The following is a 23,134-nucleotide window of genomic DNA, read 5'->3' on the forward strand; positions in this document are numbered from 1 at the left end:
ATAATGGCACTATGATGAAATATAAGTTGTGAAAAGAAATTTTCAGAATAATGACATTGTTCAGTCACAAGATCTACTGTAGAAAGTTTAATGTAGAGGAAATTCAAGTAACAAACTCCATATCAGGAGAGTCCATCTCAAAATGTTGTCCCAAGTTGTACATGCTCTCTCCCAACATGCATGACAAATACGTTTGCTATCAACAACAAACCTAAAGTTCTTAAGCCCTCAAATCCTCATCAAATGAACGGCGCTCCTTCAATATTCAAATTCCATAAACATTTTCACATCCTTGCATGCTCAATCTCCCGTTGTTGTCAACAAGCAAATTCACTTTATCTAGGCTATAAATAAAGAATACAAAACAGGAATATGCAATGCATGTGTAACTTGTTCAGTAATGTCACTTATGATCCACTTCCATAAGCATTTCAAATTGTAATTGTTCCCCTCACTCCACCACCACACACACACACTAATCTACCTCCCAGACCAATTCATCTTCAAATGAAAATGTTTAGAACAATATTGGAGAAAAGAACTACTAGGAAGATGCATCCAGCTTACAATCAGATTCAATAGTTAACTTTCTTCATCAAGAAAATCAATTTTTTTTATTTTGTTTACCCTCTTTTGGTGTATCGGCAGTCACAAACCCTATTAAACAACCATTTCCACCAACATTTTTCCTTTCCGAGGAAGAGAATACATTCTTGCACCGAAAGTGCAATCTAATTACAACCTCTTATGTGAGTTTTAGAGAAACTGAAACTGTCTCTAGGAATTTTATTTACTTCTCACTTGACTTACAAAGTAAAGAGACTATTCTAATTTATAGAACTTTGCAACACATAATTCTTAACAAACTATTTAAAATTAAAACTAACAGCCTAGTGTTTAGGGATCTCTAACCGATAAAATCTATAACCAATTCTCCCCCTCAAGCTAGGGAGTATACATTGTAGAGCCCCAGCTTTGATGTAAGCTCATCAAAGGTGGTTTTTGGAAGTGCCTTGGTGAGTATATCAGCTAGTTGTTGGTGAGTGGAAATGTAGTTGAATTTAGCAGTCCCATTTGTAACCTTCTCTGAAATGAAATGACGATCTATCTCCACATGCTTTGTCCTATCATGATGCACCGGATTCTTTGCAATACTGATTGTCGATTGATTATCACAATTGAGGTCAAAACTAGTGTCATGATTCAACCCCAATTCTACCAACAATCGTTGTATCCAAATTCCTTCACAAAGCCTTTGTGCCAAGGCTCGAAACTCAGCTTTTGCACTACTCCTTGAGACCACATTCTATTTTTTACTTCTCCGTGTCACTAAGTTGCCCCAAACACGAGCACAATACTCGGTTGTTGACCTCCTGGATGTGAGTTCACTAGCCCAACTTGCATCTGTGAAGATTTCAACCTTTCCGCTTGAGTTTTAACAAAAAACATTCCATGACCTGGAGTAATTTTCAAGTATTTTAAGATCCTGATTACTGCCTCTAGATGTTCCTCCTTAGGATCACTCATAAATTGGCTTACAATGCTCATTGTGAAAGCAATATCTGGCCTTGTAAGAGATAGATAAATGAGCTTACCTACTAATCGATGATAGTGTCCCTTGTCAACTAGAGAACCACTACCATCAGTTCGAAACTTTAGGTTGTACTCTATGGGTGTCTCAGGAAGCTTGCAGCCCATCATACCAGTTTCAGATAACAAATCCAAAAAACATACTTCCTTTGATTTATCACAATGCCACTACTTGCTCTAGCCACTTCCATACCCAGGAAATACCTTAAGGAACCAAGGTCTTTAGTTTCAAATTCCTTTGCCAAGAAATTATTCAATCTCGAAATTTCAGAAAAATCATCACCAGTGATGATTATATCATCAACATAGACTATTAGAATAGCCTTCTTGTTCCCGGAAGTTGTTTTAACAAACAAAGTGTGATCATCCTGGCATTGACGATAGCCGAAGTGTAAAACAGCTTTGGTAAACCTCTCAAACCAAGCACGTGGCGATTGCTTAAGGTCATATAAAGACTTTAGGAGTTTGCAAACTTATCCCAAATTAGAATCGAATATAAGCCTGGTGGTTTCTACATATACACTTCCTCCTCCAGAGTACAGTTGAGGAAAACGTTTTTAACATCGAGCTGATGAAGTGACCAATCTAAATTTGCAGCAAGAGACAACAATATGCGAACAGTGTTGAGTTTTGCAACTGGTGCAAAAGTTTTTTGATAATCAATCTCGTAAGATTAAGTGAACCCTCTTGCCACCAATCTAGCCTTGAATCGTTCAATACTTCCATCCGCATTATATTTAACTGTAAATATCCACTTGCAACTTACAGCCTTTTTCCCGGAAGGTAAACCAGTCATAATCCAAGTTTTGTTTTCCTCTAATGCCTTAATCTCGTCTTCAATAGCCTTTCTCCACCTAGGATCCTTTAAGACCTCATCAATAGTTTTAAGAATAGAAGCAAGAATCAACCTTGGTTGTAAAGGCCTTGAAAGCCCGCATAAGCCTCCCATATGCCACATATTTTTGAATTGGGTGCTGAGTACAACTCCTAACACCTTTCCTTTGAGCTATAGGTAAGTCAGAAGAATCAATTAAAGGAGCAATAGTCGTATCATTCAAAGTTGTCATACCTTCGTCATCATTCAAGAAAATTGGAATCGGATCAAGTTCTTGAGCACTCCTAGACTGTGTAGTAGGTTGTTTCTTCCTCTTCATATAGACACTGATTTCTCTAGCTTCAGGCCGAGATAGAGCAATTTCGGGTAGTGAAGAAGATTCAATTGGTGGTTGTGGTAAAGTTGGCAATGGGTTGGAAAGGGAAGAGGTAACTAGTATATCAAGGGGTAAAAGAACCTGTTGGAGCTTAAATTCATTCAAACTCTCCTCTTGAATTTCAGAATTGGGAAAATAAGGTTGAAACTCATGAAAAGTAACATCCATGGAGACAAAAAACTTTCGAGTAGTAAGGGAATAACATTTGTATCCTTTTTTAAGAGAAGAAAAGCCAAGGAAAACACACTTAACAACCCGATGATCCAACTTACCCCGAAACTGTTTATGAATATGAACAAAAACAGAAGATCCAAAAATTCTAACAGGAAGGGTACAAGACAAGGGCTTAAAAATGGATAGGTTTGAAGTAACACCTCTATTGGAGTTTGAAATTGCAAAATTCGACTAGGTAAGCGGTTTATAAGGTAGGTGGCAGTAAGTAAGGCCTTTCCCCAAAATCGTTTAGGTACATTAGCTGAAAACAACAAAGAACGGGTTACCTCGAGAAGGTGTTTGTTTTCCCTCTCTGCCACCCCATTTTGTTGGGGAGTATCAACACACGAGCTAATGTGAATAATGCCTTTGTCACGAAGAAAGGAATCCAAGGTTTTGGTAAAAAACTCACTGCCATTGTCACTTTTAAGGATTTTGATGTGGCTTCCAAATTGGGTTCGAACCACATGATAAAAAGTTCAAAAAATATTATCAGTTTCGGATTTGGTTTTCATTAAATACGTCCATGTTGTTCGAGTGTAATCATCAATAAAGGACACAAACCATTTAACCCCAATTACATTAGGAACAGGCGAGGGGCCCCAAATATTAGTGTGAATAAAAGAGAAAAGTTGGGATGGTTGATACAAAGAGGATGGAAAAGAGGATCGTTTATGTTTGGCAAGTTGGCATACATCACAAGTAAAAGAAGCTGGTTTTTTATTGATAAATAATGCAGGAAACAACTTTTGAAGGAAATAAAAATTCGGATGACCAAGGCGAAAATGCCACAACATAATTTCATTAGAATATAAGGATGATAAAGTGGAAGAGAAACAACCAGAAGAAAAGGAACAGCCTGATCGAGCTTGTCATGGAGCAGGAGAACAACCTTCAATAATGTAAAGACCACTACACAGTTCAGCACTGTCAATCATCCTCTCCGAGTCCTTTTCCTGAAAATTACAGCAATGAGAATTGAAATTGATAAAGCAATGGAGATCAGTGCACAATTTGCTAACAGACAAGAAGTTACACTGCAATTGAGGAACATATAAAACAGACGGAAGCACAAGATCCTTGGTAATGGCAAATGTGCCAATGCCTTTTACTGCTGTTAAGGAACCATCAGCAGTCTTTACAAACCGCTGATCAGTAGGCTGGTGGAGGTCAGTGAACAAGGGTCGGTTTCCTGTCATATGATCAGTGGCGCCAGAATCTTTCGAGCATTGTTGTGTAAAGTTCCTCATTGAAAGTAGTTTTTACACCAAATAACTTTTTTTGGCTTCAAACTGATCCCAATTCCTAATTAATGCAATTATGTAATTGTGTGTGCATATCGATAATTATTAGTATCACGAAATAGAATATTGCAAATATTAAGTGAAACACGCGCACACATGATTATCAAAATTTGTTGCTACAAGATTTAAACAGAAATTCCATAGCAACTAATATTTCAGAAACAAATATTAATCTAGAAACTATACAGCCGCTCCATGTTTTTCTTGACACCTTGATTCTCTCCGGTACTAACTAAACGCATTAAGCAACATTTACCAGACTAGAGTAATATCAAATCTTGAAATTCCTAAAATCTTTTCCCCAAGCTATTTATTGAAGGAAAATAAGGCACGACAAATAAAAAAAAAGGAACCGGGTTTGATATATAGAAACAGAGATTGCCGTAGATATAAGAAAAATACTTTGGATGCAAGTGGCTAAAGTAATAAGACGACAGAACAATAAAAATCATAAGACAATTTTTCAAAAGAGAGAACATTATTGCAACCTATTCCATGGGCTGTCAAAAACATTTTCTAGTTCAGTACACCATGGATCATCTTCACCAGGAACCCAGGGCTCTAAAACCCTCCCTACTGCAACATGATGGGATTGTGATATCGCAGAATCTATCAAAAGTTCTTCATGTTTTCCTGCTGAAGTTCACATGCAAATCCATCCCGGGTTACAGCCACATCCTGGAACCATTTTTTGAACAACAAAATTAATATAGAGGGTAAAATAGATAAAATAGGCCACATTCTGTGTTAACTAAGTTTTAATTTTCAAGTACCATTAACAAATATCTAACTGAAATAAACTTGATAAAGCTTTTGGAAGCCTCACTAACTACATGACATTTCATCTGTCACTATTAATTGGGCCAGATATGGGGCTGTAAAGAAGAGAATCAGCAAAACCTTCGCTATAACTTGCACAAGTTATTTGTCAGGTACAATTAAAATCTTTGAGGTTGCCTTGCTAACAAACTGTGTTATAGGTTTGTCGCCTAAGGTTGTAAAATCAGGTAATCGAACAGGTTTCAGTAAAATCTTGGCATGTCGGGTAAAATCGGGTATAGGTCAACTCAGGTTGATTTGAGACCAGATCCAGATCGAGTTCAGGTCATGTCATTTTTAGTTCGGATCGATGCCAGTTCAGGTCCAAAGCAGATAAAGAACAGGTTAATTCAGGTTCGGGTGGACTTCAGTCGGATCTCGTTCAGATCGGGTCACATCATTGACATATAAAATTCAGGTCGGATGTTTACCGGATATAGATTGAGTTCAGCTCGGGTCGTTTCCATTTTTGGATTAATTATTTTGTCATCTTTCATGATTGTTGAATTACAAGTTGTAATTATAGATGATTTCGAGTAAATTAAGACAAAAATAAATATTCATGGATCAATTTTGTAAAAAATATAAATTTAAGGACAAAATTGAAGAAATGTAAAATTACAAATAAAATTTTAAAATATAAATTAAACAACACACATATGTAAGGGACTAAATAGAAATAAATTTAAAATGTGAAGTTTAAATTAATATAAAAATGACTAAATTAAACACATTTAAAAAGTTATGGACTAGTTAAAAAAATATAAATAACAACTAACAATGGGGCAAATGAAGATGCAAATATAAATTTAAGGACTAAATTGAATACATATAAAAGTAAAAGACTTAAAATTGAAATAAATTAAAAAACACAAAAGGATTAAATTGAAATAAATGTAAAATGTGAATAAATAATGAAAAATATAGTAAATTGCATTTATTTAAAAAATTGAAAAAATATAATATATATATAATACAAGTTTATATATAAATTATATATATAAACTATATTTATATTATAAACTATATAATTATTATAAGCTATATATATAAATTATGTTTATATGAACTATATATATATAAACTATATATGTATAAACTATAAAAAGTATATAGTTTATAAATTGTAATTTATATTAATAATACATATATATATATATATATATATATATATATATATATATATATATTATTCAAAGTGAGTGGTGGGAGAAAACTTTTTAAAAGAAAGATTTTTTTTGTGTGAAAATTTTGATTTTATTTGGAAATTTAGAGGGAAATTTAGAAATTTTGAGAATATAAGGAAATTGAGAATTTAGAGGAAAATTGAGAATTTAGAGGGAAATCGGGAAATTTAGAGGGAATATAAAATTTTGGGAAGTTGGAGCCAATGATAGTGTCCAACAAGATATTCTGGGTTAATTAGGCTGCTGCTCCTCCAACAATAATCATTTTTCCACTTGTTTTTGATTTTTTATTTCTTTCATTTAAGTCATGGTTTAATTGTAAATATCTTCTTGAATTTTTAATTCGATGTAATTTAATCTTGTATACATTCTAATTACTTTTAATTTTCTATATATATGTATGTATATAAACTATATATGTATAAACTATATAAAATATATAGTTTATAAATTATAATTTATATTAATATAGTATATATATGTATGTATAACTAATATAATTAATCTTTAGATTATATATATATATATTATAGAAATACTATGCATAAACTATATAAAGTAATAAAGTATATAGTTTATTAAAAAACTCTAAACCCTAAACTTTAAACCATATACACACTAAACACTAAATCATAAACCATAAACCCTAATATAAATGAACTAGCACTAATGCATATATATTTGTAATAAAGGAGTGAGCTTATGTATTAGGCCTATGTAAACTAATGTAAATGGACAAGTACTAATGCAAATGGACTTATTTTTTTGTTTTATTATTACTTATTAGGGGTGGGAATAGGCCAAGCTCAGGCCTTTTAGGCCTGGCCTGTAGCCTATCAAAGACTTTTATTTTTGACTCGGTCTGGTCTTTTTAAATGTCTGGCCTGGCCTGATAACCTGTTTATCGTTAATTTAGTTGGACACATATATATTGGTACCCAAAAAAATAATATAAGTATTATAAACACCAATTTTTATCTACCTTGCAGGATGACAAGTAACATTGGTTACTGCTACTTTTGCAGAGAAAAAGAAAGGGTAAGTTAAGCTTTATCATATTCCTTATACGGACCCCATATCTACGTGAGATGCAGTTACCTTGTCCCATGTTTTGGAGCAGTTAAATGACACCTTGGCTCAAGCTTTTCATGTTTTTGAGGCACCATACGATCATTCTTAAAAGATGGATAATTAATTGTGGCATTAGCAAGTTTTTAATTAATTAATGTATGGAATTGATCCTTTCACCCTGCCGACAGCAGCTCCCATACTTTGTTGTTCCCCACGTCACACCATGCCCGATATTAGCGCTCATCCCCTGCGCTTTGGCATCACTGAACACATGGATAAAGACATAAATAAAATTTCTCAGCATATATATATATATATATATATATATATATATAGGCCGACCTATCAGGCTTATAAGGTTTGTTAATAAGCCTAAGTCTGGCCTATTTAATTTAATAGACTTTTAAAAAAGTTCGAGCCTGATCTTTTTATTAAATAGGCCAGACCAAGCTTTATGTAGGCCAAGTCGTAGGCCTCTGTAGACTGGCATGGCCTATTCCCACCCTATTACTTATTCATAACAACAAAATAGATGGGCTATTAATGTGAATTAACCTAACATGCAACTAAAATACTAATTATGAACCATATAATATGCAATGTGACATACTAATTATTTAACACCTAATTAATCACGTTTTATATCATTTACATTTAAATAATTTTATTAAATAATTTTATATAATATGTATGTATAAACCATGTATATATATATATAAACCAGTTAGATCAAAATGTTGTTTTGATTAGTTGTCTATGTCAACAACAGTTAGCCATGTCGGTAGTTATTAGCCATGTTATCATGTCTTTAATGATTCAGTGATATAATTAAAACAAAAATCAAAATTCAGCATTATAATTGGTAAGATTAAAAGTTCAGTAGTATAAACGATACAACGTCTAAAGTTTGGTGCTATATAATTTAGTTTACCCAAAAATGAAAAACGAATAAAACGTGGACCCCATGCGATGGCATCAACTCAAGCATGAAAAATGCACTTAAGTAGGAAAAAAGCAAAAATAATTGGGGAAAAAGTAAAACCATTCAAAACGCTCCAATTCTTGTTCATTTCGGCGCGGAAATTTCAAATTTCCCAAACCAAATTTGAATCACGAGGGAAACCCGATCAAAAAATAAATCCAAACTCCCAAATTTAAATCCACTTGTAGTAATAAAGTAATAAAGGATTATGTTTAAATCATAAACCCTAAAACCAATAAAAAAACTAATTATATAACACTTAATTAATCATGTTTTATATAATTTACATTTAAATAATTTTATTAATTTTATTAAATAATATATAATATGTATGTATAAACCATGTATAGTATATATATATATATATATATATATAACCTATATATATATAAACTATATAAAGTAAATTACTTATATATTTTATAGAAATACTATGGATAAACTATATAAAGTAATAAAGTATATAAATTATAGAATCTCTAAATCCTAAACCCTAATTATAAACTCTAAACCCTAAACTTTAAACCATAAACACTAAATCTTAAACCCTAATATAAATGGATTGCACTATGCATATATATTTGTAATAAAAGAGTGAATTTATGTATTGGGCCTATGTAAACTAATGTATTGCCAAAATTATTTATATTAATAATATAAAACGTTAATATATATATTACATAATAAATATTTTCATTATTAATATTATTTTTTCTTTATATAAATTAAACTATATAATTTATATAAATTAAACTATATTATTTTTCCTTTACATTATTAATCATGATTTATCTATTATACATTTAAATAATTTTATATAATAGATCTATTTATTAATTTAATTATCATAATAAATATTTTATTATAACATTTAAAAAGTAATTATATTAATTTTTTAATTACATCATAAACTAAAAAACTCATAATTTTATTAAAATCTTATAATTTCGTCCATTGTAATATATAAGTCTGGTAAATATCAGGTCGGGTAATACCAGTTATTTACCAGGTCAATCTCGGTTTCGAATTCATATCAGTCGGATACAGGTCGGGTTTGGATTCACAATTTCTAGGTCCAACTCGGATTCAGGTAAACACCAATTCCGACTCGAGTCGGTTTCGCATCACTACAGCGCATGTTAAAAACAATTTTGACTCAAGTCGGTTTCAGTCAGTTTTACAAGTCGGGTCAACATTTTACAACCCTATTGTCGCCTTGCAAACTACCATCTTTTTCAAGTGAGCCATTTTCAGGATGAGTCCTGAAAAGGCAAGGAGTGGAAACGGATGTTAAGAAGAGAAAACAATGTATTCCAAAGTTCCATTACAGATGCGTGATTACAACAAAAAAACCAGAATCAAATAATTGATCATACCAAAATCGTTTTCTGCCTCAGACTTAGTTGCATGAAAAATTTCAGTGTAAATTGATCCTGTAACACTTCAACTCGTACCCGATCCGGATACGAGTCCGAATTGTCACATTGACTCTTTAAAACGATGTTCTTACAAAATAACAAAACGTTTGGACTTATATTAAGAAAATATGATCATATATTGTTGAATTATATTTCATTATAACAAATTTGAAAAAATACGTTTTCAATGAACAATACTATACGGTATGAATAGTATTATATTGTATAAACAATACCGTAAACAGTAATGAACAGTACCATAAACAGTACTGATTCTAAAAAATTTTCCAGAATGATGCATGGGTATCGATACCCTGCTACAGTGTACCGATACCCTTGCTACAGTAATTTCGTCTACTTATTAAAAGCTCATAAAATTTAAAATGTCCATCACTATACATTTATTATTTACCTATATACGTTTAAAATATTACAAAACTCAATCATATGATTTTACAAAACCGATTAAAATATATATATATATCGGATTCAAATCTTTATTTACATGCCAACCTCAATCAATATTACAAAATACAATCTATTCAATTCTTTTCCGATCTGATCTGTGGAAAGGAGAAACTGACATGTCTTGCATAACTTTTATTAATCTTTCTCTTCTCGAAACCTACGTGTAAAACGATCACACGCTAAGTCGTTGACTTAGTGAGGCATGAAAACATATGATATTACTCTACTCATATCAATGCATAAACAATTAATACTATCATATCATATAAAAGCATATCCATCACATATATTGTATTTGCTATTATTTCTTTATTAGACTATGATACACTAGTAAGAACTAAAGATATGTGAGTATATAGAGGTTGTGCACACTTATGCTGTCACCACAGCTCGTATAATAATCTGTCCATATGTCCCGAAGAACATAGGTAAATTATCCATATGTCCCGAAAGACATAGGTAATACTGTCCATATGTCCCAAAAGACATAGGTAATACTGTCCATATGTCCCAAAAGACATAAGTAATATTGTCCATATGTCCCAAAAGGCATAGGTAATCCCTCGACTCTTGACATGCCAACTATACCACTAGTTCTTATATCACATAACATGGGCATTATCATTTATAACAGTTCACATATTCACATCAATCATATAACATTTTAGGAGTCACTTCTTACCGTAGTAACTCTGTCACTGGCTCCTCGCAAGCCAATGTTTGATCAATAACATAAGTACAATTAAATTGCACTCACCTTAGCCTTGCTTGCTTTGACTTGATCCTAATTCTTTGATTGTTCCGGAATGAGATTACGTTCTATATCTACATAACAATACATATATCCATATCAATATTCCAATTGATATACTCTAATCTTTCCTTTCTTGAACTAAAGAAAGTGTTACTTTCATTTCTTGGACTAAACGAAAAGCTTAATTCCATTTTCTCTTAGGGTGGTATCGGTACCCCTATTGCAATCTGTAAATTTCGTTTAAGAGACTATCGGTACCTATTAAAAGGGTACCGATACCCCTTGCCCAGAAAATCACTTTTTAAGTCCGAAAATAATCAACTCTTCACTCAATTCTTCTATTTTAAGCCCCTATCATGCCATTAAACTCAACTACCATTACTTAAACCAACTTATATCTATATAAACCATCTTTATCTTCCATATCTCATCATGATTCTTAAAATTAAGAATCTTACTAAACTTTCAACTTTGTTATTAATCCTTTCTAACTTCATAAATCTCTTATTCTTAGTGATGACAAGTCAAATTTCTTCTCAAAATTCACTTATTAACTCTTTTCCAGAAATTCATCTAAAAACTCATTTTCTTTAATCTCTTCTATATCTTTCATCTTGTTGTTTTAGAACAAATTAAGCTTTCCTTAAGCTTAATTATCATCTAATGATCATAACTCAACCTTAAATTTAACCAGAAATTAACTAAATAGAAAACTCACCTTTGAGCTTGGAGATACGGGAGGAGAGGAAGAAGAAAAAGAAGAAGAAGAAGAAGAGAGTTTTGAGATAACTCTTCCCCTACTCCCACATGATTCATATTTATCAAAGAAAGAAAAATATATTTCTTGTCAAATGACCATTTTGCCATTTAATTCATTTGATACTTACTAATAACTTTCAGGAAATATTTCCAAATAAATCATTGAACTATTCATCTATTCTACTTTTATCACCAAATTCTGAAATTTTACAATTTGGTCATTAACCCGGTATTGAGGATGTTACAGATCCATTTTTCACATGGACTTGAACTGGATGCCCAATAAGACACTTTGTCAGATAAACTAACCAATCACGGGAAGAACATTCATAACCTCCAGTCCTCCCATAAGCCATATCACCTATACCAAGTAGTATTAGGAAAATATAATTAAATAGAAAGAAAATCGGATTGCAGAATGATGACCTGAAGTTTGTGTTCTTCCTTGATTGGATTTCATGGACTGCACCTTGTTCTCCACCCTAGCCCCAACCTCTCTACCACCTCTTCCATGGTCAAATCCATTAGCAGAAGATCTTGGAAACATAGCTTGTTTCATATTCATCTTAGAAGAAGGAAAAAAGTAAATAATAATTTTTACAGTTTAAATTCAATATTTTCAAGATTTAATTCTAAAATATCAGCACTTATAATATCAAAACCAATTAGTGTTAAATATAATTAAGGGGGCTTAGAAACCAGTGAATCATATAACCTAAAAATTATGCCAATAAAAGAACATATCTCTTCTTTCTTGTGTAGTTCCATGAAAAGAATGCTTTCATGTGTTTTAATATCTTACTATTGATTATTTATTTATTTTAAAAAATATTCATGTTTATTCATTTAACGTTCGTGAATATATTTATTCAACAACGTTTCAACGTTTCAACAACCAACACTATGTTTTTATTCTTTTATTTGCTAGTCAAATAAAAAGGGTGAAATTATGCCATTAGTTTTTAAATTTCTTAGGCTTCACAGTTTGAACTTAAAAATTCATTTTATGTTCACTTTACTTATAAATATTAAAAGGAAAAGGAGAATCGAGTAAACAAGCTTATAGACGAATCTATAAAAGAGCTTATTCGTGAATCAAACACACATTTCTTCATGTTCATTCCTTTATTAAACGAACATAAAAGTTTATTTATACTCATTCATGTAACTTAACAAACGAACATAAATGAACGTATGCGAACGATTCATGATAATTCATCGAACACTCTATTCCTTTAAACCAATAATAATACTATGAACTCTCCCCTCTAATTTTGGAACTAAATGAGATGATGTAAAATGGTTAAAACCCTCTCAACTTCTAAAAATGTGATTTTATTATAATTATTTTTTCTTTATCAAAAAATAAAAGTTTAAATAGCTTAATTATATTTAAACAATTTTAATCTACTCGATGAACAAACTAAAAATTGCATGAACTAACTTACCTCAGTGGTTAAAAGAATCGTTATTGTTATTTGAGATCACAGGTTCGAGCATCAGCAACTGCAGCAGAGTGATTGAGCATTTATTGTTAAATGTTTGAGAGTATTTAGAACAGATAATACCTTGAATCACCTTAACTAAAAAACGAATTTTTAAATTTAAGATGGAAATGCATGTAATCATTATGAAATTATTATGTGTATATAGATAATATTATTATATTAAATTAAATCCATTTTATAATTCAAATATTTCAAATTAAAATTTAGGGTAAAATACATATATAGTCAATCAACTATTAATTTTATTCCATTTGATACATTTAATTATTATTTTTCAAAATTATGTTTAAAGTTACGTTTTGACCATCCGCCTAAAAATTAACAGTGATATTTATGTATCAAATAAGGTAATATTACATAATTATTGAAAATTTTGTCAAATCAACAGTTATGCTTTATGTTTAACAAAGTGTGACCAAAACAAATTCAAAATGTAACGTTATATATGATTTAACGAACCAAACTACCTCAGCAATTAAATAAATAATTGTTATTCTTATCGGTTATAGGTTTGAGCACCAGAGATTATATGATATTTGAACGTTCATTATCAAATGATTGAGAGTCTTTAGAACATATATTATCACTTGTAAAACACATTAAATTAATTAAAAAAATAGATTAAAAAACTAAACTGATAATTAGGTGATTAAATATCTATTTTACCCTTAAATTAAATAAAAAAAACTTTAATACTAAATTACACATTTAAGTCAAGATTAGATATACCAAAACGTATATTTTTTCCATCCAAATTTTATCGACGCGAACCTCTTTAGTCTTTACAACCTGTACAACATATGAAGGGGCAAATCAGTCATTAAGCCGAGCCCAAATCAGGAATTGAGGAAAGATTTTAAAATCCGTCGGTGCCAGTCTCTGGTTATTCTAAAGCCGTTCTCCGCTCAAAGCAAACCCTAGGTCTTCTATTTGAAAGGGTTTTTAATAGCAATAATATAAAAAACTGTTAAAAGCAACGGAAAATCGAAGAAACCCTCTTTATAATCTGGATAGAATTTGGATTATCGAACTGGGTTCTATTTGTTAAATAAGCTAGTATTGTGGAAGCTGTGAAAGTCTTCTTTTTTTGGGGGGGGGGGGGAGTTTTCTGAAACAGAGAGATGGTAAGTGGGCCAAGAACCGAAGGGCTCTCACCACGAGTGAGCAAGACAATACAGTCAATCAAGGAAATAGTCGGTAATCACTCTGATGATGACATCTACGTTGCATTGAAAGAGGCCAACATGGATCCTAATGAAACTGCCCAAAAGTTGCTTCATCAAGGTTACCATTTTATTTCATTCTTCTGATTTTTTTTTTCATTTCTTTTGAGTGTTTTGAAAAATGGGTTTTGTTTGCTGTTGTAGTTGTTTCATGGACTTTTTGGTCAAGATTGGTATAGTTCTTGTAGCGCTTACTTTTGGACTCTGTTTTGGGTTTTATCGCGGTTTAGGGAATTGAGTTGTTTTACTTTGTGTTGTTTTTGTGTGCGAAAGTTGATTATTGTTTCAGGATGTTTTAGCGTGCTTGGATTTTTTTTTTTTTTTGCGTGGTCGGTGATACTTCTTTTAGTCTTTTGCTTTGACTTGGTGGTATTGCGGCTACATTTTCTGAGTGAAATATTTGAATTAATTCATATTTTTCTTATAACAGGTGTATTTCATTCTTCAAATTGAATTTTGAGTCTACTGATAAACAATCTATAGGTTCTTTCTTGAACTTTGTTTGGTTGCTCAGACATTTGGGGGGGGGGGGCAGTACAGTGTTAAATTTATTAGTGTAATTGAGGATCATAATCTAGGTTTACCAAGGTTGGTTGAATCCAGTGGACAAAGAGCAAACAGAAGTACCATGTTATGGTAATTTCTGCTTGGCAAGTAAGCAGCATATCCTTGTGTACATAATGAAAATGGCACTGTAATCCTTATTTTATATCAGAACTGGACTGCTTGTTTGATTTATCCTTTTTTTCCTCACTTACCAATATAAAAGAGGAGTGCGGTGTGTTCTGTCTTCAAATTGGTAAATTGGTCAACAGAAGTTGTTATTCTCGATCTTTATACGAGGTCCAAAAAATGATCATATCTTTTTGCATGAGCTTTGTAGATTGACTCTTTTGTTTAGGTGAAGCTTCAAATTTGTTTTTATAGATGTTTCTTATTTACATCCAATCTGATTGTTTCTTCTCAGATACATTTCATGTGGTAAGGAGAAAAAAAGATAGGAAGAAAGAGGTATGATCTTGTATATCATCTCAATATCGTTTTTGGAAAAAAATTCTGTGTTAATTTGCCTTTATTAGCAAGAGGGCTATGTTTTCCGATGAAACAAATCATAGATTTGGCTGTCTCTGATTTTGATGGCTGCTTCTTTCTGTTTTTGAATTCTTAGTTGTTCAATATCTTTCTGCTATATTCTTAGAAAAAAAATATCTTTCTGCTATTAATTTATATATGATATTATGCATATGATTGATTTTATATCCTTAGAGATTGAGACAACCTCGATTATTACTTGTTGCATCTTGAAATGCGAATCACTACAGGGTTAAAGTACAAAATTGTTTTGAAATGATGTTTCATTATGATAGATCATTGAGCACGAAGGTTCTATGGATCCTAAAAAAAATTCTGAGAATGTTGGTCAAAGGATGATATTTCGTACATATCCGAAACGTGGTCCTCGAAGAGGAGGTTATACTCGGGCTGCTTTGCCTGGCAATGCAGGAGTCAACCGAGAGTTTCGTGTTGTGAGGGACAACAGAGTTAATCAAATTGCAAATAAAGATATGAAACCTTCTTTGTCGCAATGCTCAACTTCTTTAAATGAGCAGGTGCCCATTAGTGTTGCTGATAAGGGGTATGCTATTTGGTAGTTATTTATTTCTTTTTGCTTGTTCCACTCTAATCTTGATTCTCTCGTTCCTTTTGCTTGTATTTATTGATATTATATTTCTTGTGGAATAGTGCACACTGAATATTCTTCTTCTATTACATTCTGCAGTTCAACTGGAACTCCAAACAATCAGAGATCCTTTAGTTCTCAAAGGTCATCTCAAACTTCTAGTGCACCATCCAGTTCACATGCCGGGCATGTCCGAGATGCAAATTCTGGTGGTGTTTCTAGGAAAGAAATAACAGAGCAAAAGCAAATTTTTAATCCTAATGCTGCTTCGCGGTCGCAGGCAGTTAAGCCCAATAACTTTCAAGCACATTCAGGCACTCAGTCATCGAGCAGCTCAGTTGTTGGGGTTTATTCGTCATCTACGGATCCAGTTCATGTGCCTTCTCCGGATTCCAGATCATCTGGTGCTGTTGGAGCTATCAAGCGTGAAGTTGGGGTTGTCGGTGTTCGCCGTCATCCTCCTGAAGATGACAGCAAAGATTCATCTGGAACAAATACTCTTTCAAATTCACTTGTAGGGAGGGACACTTCATCAGAGGCATTTCGACCTTTTCCTGCAATTTCCAGAGCAGATCGGGAGGTCCGGGATACTCACCGTGGTGCAGCTGAATCTTCCATGTCTGGTATTTCTGGCAGCAGGTCATTTGTGAACAATCCATATGGGGGCAGACAACATCAACAGGTTTTAGTTCATCAAAAGGGTACCATTTCTTTTCACTTTGTTTTAAGCTTCTTGAAAATCCGAGGAACATCTATGTATGTCGAAGTTAAGTATCCAAGGATGCAAGAGAAAATAAACCAGTGCTAATTTATTCTATTTTTGTGCATCTCCTTTGACCTAGTTTGGTTTTGCTTTAAACTCTTTTTTAGCAAATATGGCTGTCAGTAGGTTGTAGCTATTATAGCACTTAATTTGAATTTATTTATGAAGTTTATGAGAGCTTATCATTCATATTTGGTGCAGCTAACCATCATAACAAAGAGTGGAAACCAAAATCAAGCCAAAAGTCAAGTGTTAATAATCCCGGGGTTATTGGAACACCTAAGAAATCTAATTCACCTCCAGCTGATGATGCCAAGTACTTGGATTCTGAAACAGCTAAACTGCAAGAGAAGTTATCTCAATTTAACATCTATGAAAATGATAATGTCATCATAGCCCAGCACATCCGTGTCCCTGAGAATGATCACCACGGACTTACTTTTGGCAGCTTTGGTGTAGAAAACGATTCTTCAAGGAATTTAGTCCCTGGTTTTCATGCCTCTGGTGTTGCAGGAGACTTAAACGTGGAATCTGCTGCAAGGTTTTCCCTTTCTCCCAAATAGTAACTTAAAATTGACAAAGTCTAGAATTCAGATGTCAAGACCCAGTTTCTGATGTTCTACTTGTATTTGCTCTAAGCAGTTTGCCTGTGTCTTCTCCCGGCACTTCCAGTGATGACAATGTTGGCAAGCCCATTAACATTTTAGATGATCAACTTGGAAATTCTGGTTCTGACTCTCCAGCCTCTAGTACCGCATCCGAGCATCAATTGTCTGATAAGAAAGATGCTCCAATCCCCCAGAATCTGGACAGTTACACCGATATTGGAATGGTCCAAGATAACAGTCAATCCTATGCTCCTTCGGAGGCACAACAGCAGCAAGATCCTCCCGAATTACCCGGTTTTTCGGTAAGCATAACCTTTTAAAATGTGATTAGTGTCATATCCCGAATGGGTATTTATGAAATTTATATGTTGCTGAAACTGATATAAAGTAACTTTGATTTCTGGAATAACTAGCCTTTTCTTCATTTTCCCTTGCAATGGAACGTTCTAATATGGTGTTGGCTTGATAGCAGGCATATGATCCCCAAACTGGTTATGATTTGCCTTATTTTAGACCTTCAATAGATGAAACTGCAACAGGACAAGGTCTACTATCTCCTCGGGAGGTTAGTGCCCGTAACATGCACATTTAAGTGATAGTATTCATTCCTGAAAAGGCCTTTTGTTTTTATCACTTGAATTGATAGAAGTTTTTAATGATACTTAGGCCTTAAGCCTGAACGCCGCCAACACCCCCGCATCAACAACAATACCAATGATGCAGCAGCAACAACCTCAAGTAGCGCAAATGTATCCTCAAGTTCAGATGCCCCATTTTGCTAATCTTATGCCATATCGTCAGTTTGTCTCCCCGATTTATCTGCCACAGATGGCGATGCCAGGTTATTCCAGTAATCCTGCTTTCCCGCATCCGTCAAATGGCAGCAGCTACTTGCTCATGCCGGGGGGCAGTACTCATATTGGTGCAAACGGTGTCAAGTATGGGATTCAACAGTTTAAACCAGTTCCTGCAGGCAATCCTACTGGGTTTGAAAATTTTACCAGTCCGTCTGGGTATGCAATCAATGCTCCTGGAGTAGTTGGGAGCGCAACAGGTCTTGAGGATTCATCTCGGACCAAATATAAAGATGGAAATATCTATGTTCAAAATCAGCAGGTAAATAATTAGAATATGAGCCACAGATAAGCTAATATTGTAGGCTTTAGTTTTGACGTGCTTATGTGATGCACCTCGAATTTTCTGTAATTCTTCATAAGTTTCCGTGGCTTAATATAATGTTCTTTTGTCCTTTGTATTTATATAAATATATCTCACTTGGTTAGTTCAGTTGTCATTGCCTCTTGGCTAACTGCATTGTTATTTGACAGGCTGATACTCCAGATTTCTGGATGCAGAACCCAAGGGAGCTACAAAACATGCAATCTGCCGCATACTACAATATGCCACAAACACCTCATGGTTATATGCCATCTCCCACAGGCCATGCTTCCTTTAATGCTGCCGCTGCTGCACAATCTTCTCACATGCAATTCTCTGGGTTGTACCTTCCTCCTCTACAACCTGCTGCAATGGCGAACCCGCATCATCTAAACCCTGCAATGGGCGCTAATGTTGGTTTTGGCGTTGCTCCAGCTGCTCCCGGAGCTCAACTGGGTGCTTACCAACAGCCTCAACTGGGTCATCTTAACTGGACATCAAACTTCTGAATGGTATCAAGCTTAACCCTCTCTTGTAAGGGAGTAGTGAAGTAGCTTTAGAAATGATATAAAATATCTTTGTGCAATAACCCACAATCTTGTTAATTCAATGCTTAATGGTGTTTAATCTCTTTCAACTCCTCTTAAATTGCTTTAAGCCATCGATGGTCTATCTGCCTAAGCTTGATTAAAATGGAAAAACAAGAACTTCTAACTTATTACAACCCTTTGTAGTCTTTCACCTAAGCTTTCTTATGATTTTCATAATTCATTAACGTGTACCGTATCACTCAAGTGGTAAATCAATATATTTCATCCTCTTGTTTATCATTACTATTAGTAGTAATAGGAAGAATTATTACTGAAAGGGTTTTTTGTTTGTGATGTTTCTCTTGATGTTGGGAGCATGGTCTTTGCTTGAATGAAATCTCATTTGAGTGGATAACTTGATCTAGACCAATCGGTTGGGCGAGTCGGGTTGATTTTGAAATGTGTTGGGCCAGGTTCTAAATGTTTTGGGTCATTTCGTGTTCGGATTTTTTTCCCAGAGATGACTAAAGATAACTAAGGGAACATTGAATGTAACTTAATTGTTATGAAAATATACATAATATTTTAATCTCTGATGATGTCGATCTCTTATAGAAGTATATCTACCTATGATTTCATCATATCAAAAGTATAGCAAACTTTCCCATTTTCTTAAGGCTTAATACCAAAATAAGTGCTCATATTGTAATTTTTTTTTAAATAGGTGTCTAAACTAATTTTTGTTTCATCCATATGCCTAACGTTACAATCGTTATTCATTTAGGTGTCTGGCCAGTAATAGTGTTAATTTATTTAGGTGTCTGTCCAGTAATAGTGTTAATTTTTTCGTTAAATGACATGTGTCACAATTTGGTAATTTTAAAATTTTTATTTAAAATTAAAATTATATATATATATATATTAAGAAATAAAAAACACAAATTTTAAAATAAACTCAAACCTTTAAAAACCTTAATTTCAACATCTAAATTTACGTCGACCGTCTCTTTTGCCGTTGATAAAGTTCTACCCAACCTCTCATTCCCTCGTCGACCTGAAGTCCCATGAAATCGTGATCGATCGACTGTTTATTGACGACGAATCAACGTTTTAAATCGCCTGAACCCTAGGATTAAAATTGCAATCTTACGATTTCAACGACCAATCTACGAAAACTACGAAGGTGTATGAGTAAGAGGATGACAAGGACTATGTTGGTGGTGGTGGTAGTGGCCGGAAAGGTCGATGACAACATATTAAGGTTTGGGTTTGAGATTTTAGGTTGTTTTATAATATTAAAAAAAGTTAGTTTTTTATAAATATCATAATATTTTTAATATTTTATTTAAAAATAAATAATTTCAAAATCACCAGATCACTTAACGAAAGAAATTAACATCGTTGACGACCTAAGCACCTAAATGGGTAACATTTGTAACATTAGGCACCTGGATGAGATGAAAATTAGTTTAAGCACCTATTTGAGAAAAGCGATATAGTTTGGACACTTATTTTGGTATTAAGTCTTTTTTTAAAAACCATACATAATATTTTTTAGGGTAAAAGTGTGCGTTTAGTACTTAAAGTATTAGTTTTGATTTGTTTTACTACTTAATTTTTCATTTTTTTAAAAAAAAAATATACTCAATGTTTAGTTTTTGTTGCTGTTAAAAACTTAATAGATGGGCTTGTCCGTCACTGCGTCTTCAGTCATCGGTCGTCGAATTTTTCGATCGATAAAGCCTAAACTTTTCAAACTCGTACCTTTTCATTCTCTGAACGTAATTACAACATCCATTTCATCAGGAAATGTCTCAATTCCCTCAAATCATAATAAACTCCTCGATTTCTTCATCCTTTGAACTTCATAGTTTGTTGTTTAATGGACTTGAAATTGGATTATGTTGGTTGACACGTTATTCTTTTGTTGTCCATCATTCGGATTGAGTGTCTATCCACTGGAGTTATATCATGTTAGCCCGTCTATTAAAATTTTAATGGTGGGTATTAAAATGAAACAAATATAAAACATTAAGTATAGTTTTGAAAAAAATAAAAATTTAGATATTAAAACGGATCAGAACATATGGTTAAGTAGTAAACACAATCTACCCTATATTTTAGCATGCATAGACGAGCACTCTTAAGGGAAAGATATTGTGCATGGCTCACCCCAAGTTCCCCACAGCTCAGTACAAGGTTTTTTTGCCACTAGCTAGGCAAGCACCAATTTGTTATTATTTACACCTATGATTCTGTTTGCGCGCTCATGCCTTGTATCATATGTCAACTATTGTGTATGTTTATATATAATATCAATTGGATTAAACTCGAAAGCTATGTAAGGAAAAAAAATGCTAAAATTAAATTTAAAAACATACTTAGGTTAACTTAATCAGTGGACTTAAATTTTTAAAATTAAATAATAAAAAACTATTTTTTCTTAAGGAGTGGATTTGAAGACTATTATAACATATAAATATCAGTCCTACTACTCTCAAATCATCTTCTGTGTTCATCAGGCGTGTCTTTTTGGCTTTCATTACTTCTTTTTCTTTCTTCTTTTCCAAATTCTCCTTGTCTCTTTGTTTCTTTGACATAAATAATCATATTTGTTGCTGCTGCCATTAATCTGTCCTTCACTCTTCGAACCAGACAATAAAGACCAAACAACATTATTCTTCCCACTGTTCCATTATCTGTTCTTCTTTTCCTTTTGTTTGTTCGCCATATAAAAATGCCAAGACAAGATCGGTACCAAAGCAGGAGAGACAACACATCTTTCTCCTCGTCCCTTCTCGACGCCATCTGCCGTTCGATCGACGAATCGAACGGTGATAATAGATACGAAGATCTGATTTTTTGCAGAGACAAGACCATCATGAGGAAGGAGAAGCAAAGCAGTAGTTTGTTGAGACAAGGAGAAGTGAATGACAGCGTTCAACATGCTTGCATGATCGAGAAATGGACGCAAAAGAAACAAGTTAGCGGCGGCGGCGTCTGTGAAATTAAAGCCTTTGGGATGGATCCAATGTTGTTGAACTCGAGTTCGTCGTCATCGGATTCTAGCTGCGGCGGCGGGTTTTCGTCATCGGAGTCGGATTCTTTCTGCAGTGCAAAATCAAGATCGTCTACGTCTCATTGCCACCGGCCGAAATATATCCATGGCGGGGTTTCAACACAGAATGAACCAAATCACCATGAAATAAGTAGTGGTTTCAAAAGAACCAAGTCCAAGGCCATGAAGATTTACAGTGACCTGAAAACGGTCAAGCAACCGATATCTCCTGGTAGTAAACTCGCAAGCTTCATTAACTCGTTGTTCACTTCGCCGAAGAAGAAGAAGAAGAATCCGAAGAAGTCAGTCTCGGAAAAACCGACACCAATGTGTTCCTCGGCTTCCTCGTTTACGAGATCCTGTCTGTCGACGACAAAAACCACATCTTCAAAGGGGAATGCCGGGACAGGGACGAAGAGATCGGTTCGGTTTTGTCCGGTTAACGTCATTCTCGACGAGGATTCAAGGCCATGTGGGGAACTCAAAATCCGCCATGAAAACGAGCTTCAAGCGTCCATGAGAAAACCAGTCATGAACAAAGTGATCGAGTACCGCATCATCGAAGAAAATCGTAGGGTTGCCGAAGCTGCAAGGGAGCTTTTAAACAGTTACAGGAAGCAGAAGAACGAAGAGTTCGATATAAGAAATATCGACGACAACGAAGACGACGATGCAGCTAGTTATGCAAGCTCGGATCTGTTTGAATTGGATCATCTTTCTGCTATTGGAAACGAAAGATATTTAGAAGAATTGCCTGTGTATGAAACAACCCATTTTGATACTAATCGAGCCATTGCTGAAGGTTTGATTCTGTAATATCTAAACATTT

General features: G+C 33.7%; 3 protein-coding genes and 1 long non-coding RNA gene across 5 annotated transcripts; 2 read left to right on the plus strand and 2 right to left on the minus strand.

Annotated features, from left to right (window-relative positions):
• Nucleotides 1-4,232: 4,232 nt before the first annotated feature.
• LOC120167462 lies at nucleotides 4,233-5,277 on the minus strand. The gene is made up of 3 exons (XR_005520046.1): nucleotides 5,219-5,277; nucleotides 4,807-4,996; nucleotides 4,233-4,319 (listed from the first exon to the last, which is right to left on the minus strand). It is a non-coding gene; the product is annotated as an uncharacterized LOC120167462 (long non-coding RNA).
• A 4,350-nt stretch (nucleotides 5,278-9,627) lies between these two features.
• Nucleotides 9,628-12,363, minus strand: LOC120167436 (polyadenylate-binding protein-interacting protein 4-like). Its single transcript, XM_039176458.1, has 4 exons — nucleotides 12,203-12,363; nucleotides 12,027-12,137; nucleotides 9,731-9,810; nucleotides 9,628-9,639 (listed from the first exon to the last, which is right to left on the minus strand). Exons 1-4 carry the CDS (start codon nucleotides 12,339-12,341, stop codon nucleotides 9,628-9,630), a joined length of 342 nt encoding a protein of 113 aa, XP_039032389.1. The 5' UTR covers nucleotides 12,342-12,363.
• A 1,784-nt stretch (nucleotides 12,364-14,147) lies between these two features.
• On the plus strand, nucleotides 14,148-19,350 carry LOC120167476 (GBF-interacting protein 1-like). Of its 2 annotated transcripts, none has more exons than XM_039176481.1 (9): nucleotides 14,148-14,568; nucleotides 15,475-15,518; nucleotides 15,875-16,143; nucleotides 16,288-16,889; nucleotides 17,153-17,492; nucleotides 17,594-17,861; nucleotides 18,029-18,124; nucleotides 18,226-18,675; nucleotides 18,888-19,350. In XM_039176481.1, the coding sequence occupies exons 1-9, from the start codon at nucleotides 14,406-14,408 to the stop codon at nucleotides 19,224-19,226; spliced, it is 2,571 nt and encodes an 856-aa protein (XP_039032412.1). In that variant the 5' UTR covers nucleotides 14,148-14,405; the 3' UTR covers nucleotides 19,227-19,350. The 2 variants fall into 2 exon arrangements, with proteins under 2 accessions (XP_039032412.1, XP_039032413.1); XM_039176482.1 differs by having other exon boundaries at nucleotides 14,150-14,568; nucleotides 18,032-18,124.
• A 2,422-nt stretch (nucleotides 19,351-21,772) lies between these two features.
• Nucleotides 21,773-23,134, plus strand: LOC120167423 (protein BIG GRAIN 1-like A). The gene has a single exon (XM_039176446.1). It carries the CDS (start codon nucleotides 21,985-21,987, stop codon nucleotides 23,119-23,121), a length of 1,137 nt encoding a protein of 378 aa, XP_039032377.1. The 5' UTR covers nucleotides 21,773-21,984; the 3' UTR covers nucleotides 23,122-23,134.

The sequence above is a fragment of the Hibiscus syriacus genome, unplaced genomic scaffold, assembly GCF_006381635.1.
Source record: "Hibiscus syriacus cultivar Baekdansim isolate YM2019G1 unplaced genomic scaffold, ASM638163v2 tig00111678_pilon, whole genome shotgun sequence".
Lineage (NCBI taxonomy): Eukaryota > Viridiplantae > Streptophyta > Magnoliopsida > Malvales > Malvaceae > Hibiscus > Hibiscus syriacus.

Coding starts and splice junctions, on each gene's coding strand:
- LOC120167436 (XM_039176458.1), bottom strand. CDS start 12,341: ATGAATATGAAACAAGCTATGTTTCCAAGATCTTCTGCTAATGGATTT. Junction 12,138..12,202: donor AGGAAGAACACAAACTTCAG/GTCATCATTCTG, acceptor TACTTGGTATAG/GTGATATGGCTTATGGGAGG. Junction 9,811..12,026: donor TCAAGTCCATGTGAAAAATG/GATCTGTAACAT, acceptor GAAGTGTTACAG/GATCAATTTACACTGAAATT.
- LOC120167476 (XM_039176481.1), top strand. CDS start 14,406: ATGGTAAGTGGGCCAAGAACCGAAGGGCTCTCACCACGAGTGAGCAAG. Junction 14,569..15,474: donor CCAAAAGTTGCTTCATCAAG/GTTACCATTTTA, acceptor GTTTCTTCTCAG/ATACATTTCATGTGGTAAGG. Junction 17,493..17,593: donor AACGTGGAATCTGCTGCAAG/GTTTTCCCTTTC, acceptor TGCTCTAAGCAG/TTTGCCTGTGTCTTCTCCCG.
- LOC120167423 (XM_039176446.1), top strand. CDS start 21,985: ATGCCAAGACAAGATCGGTACCAAAGCAGGAGAGACAACACATCTTTC.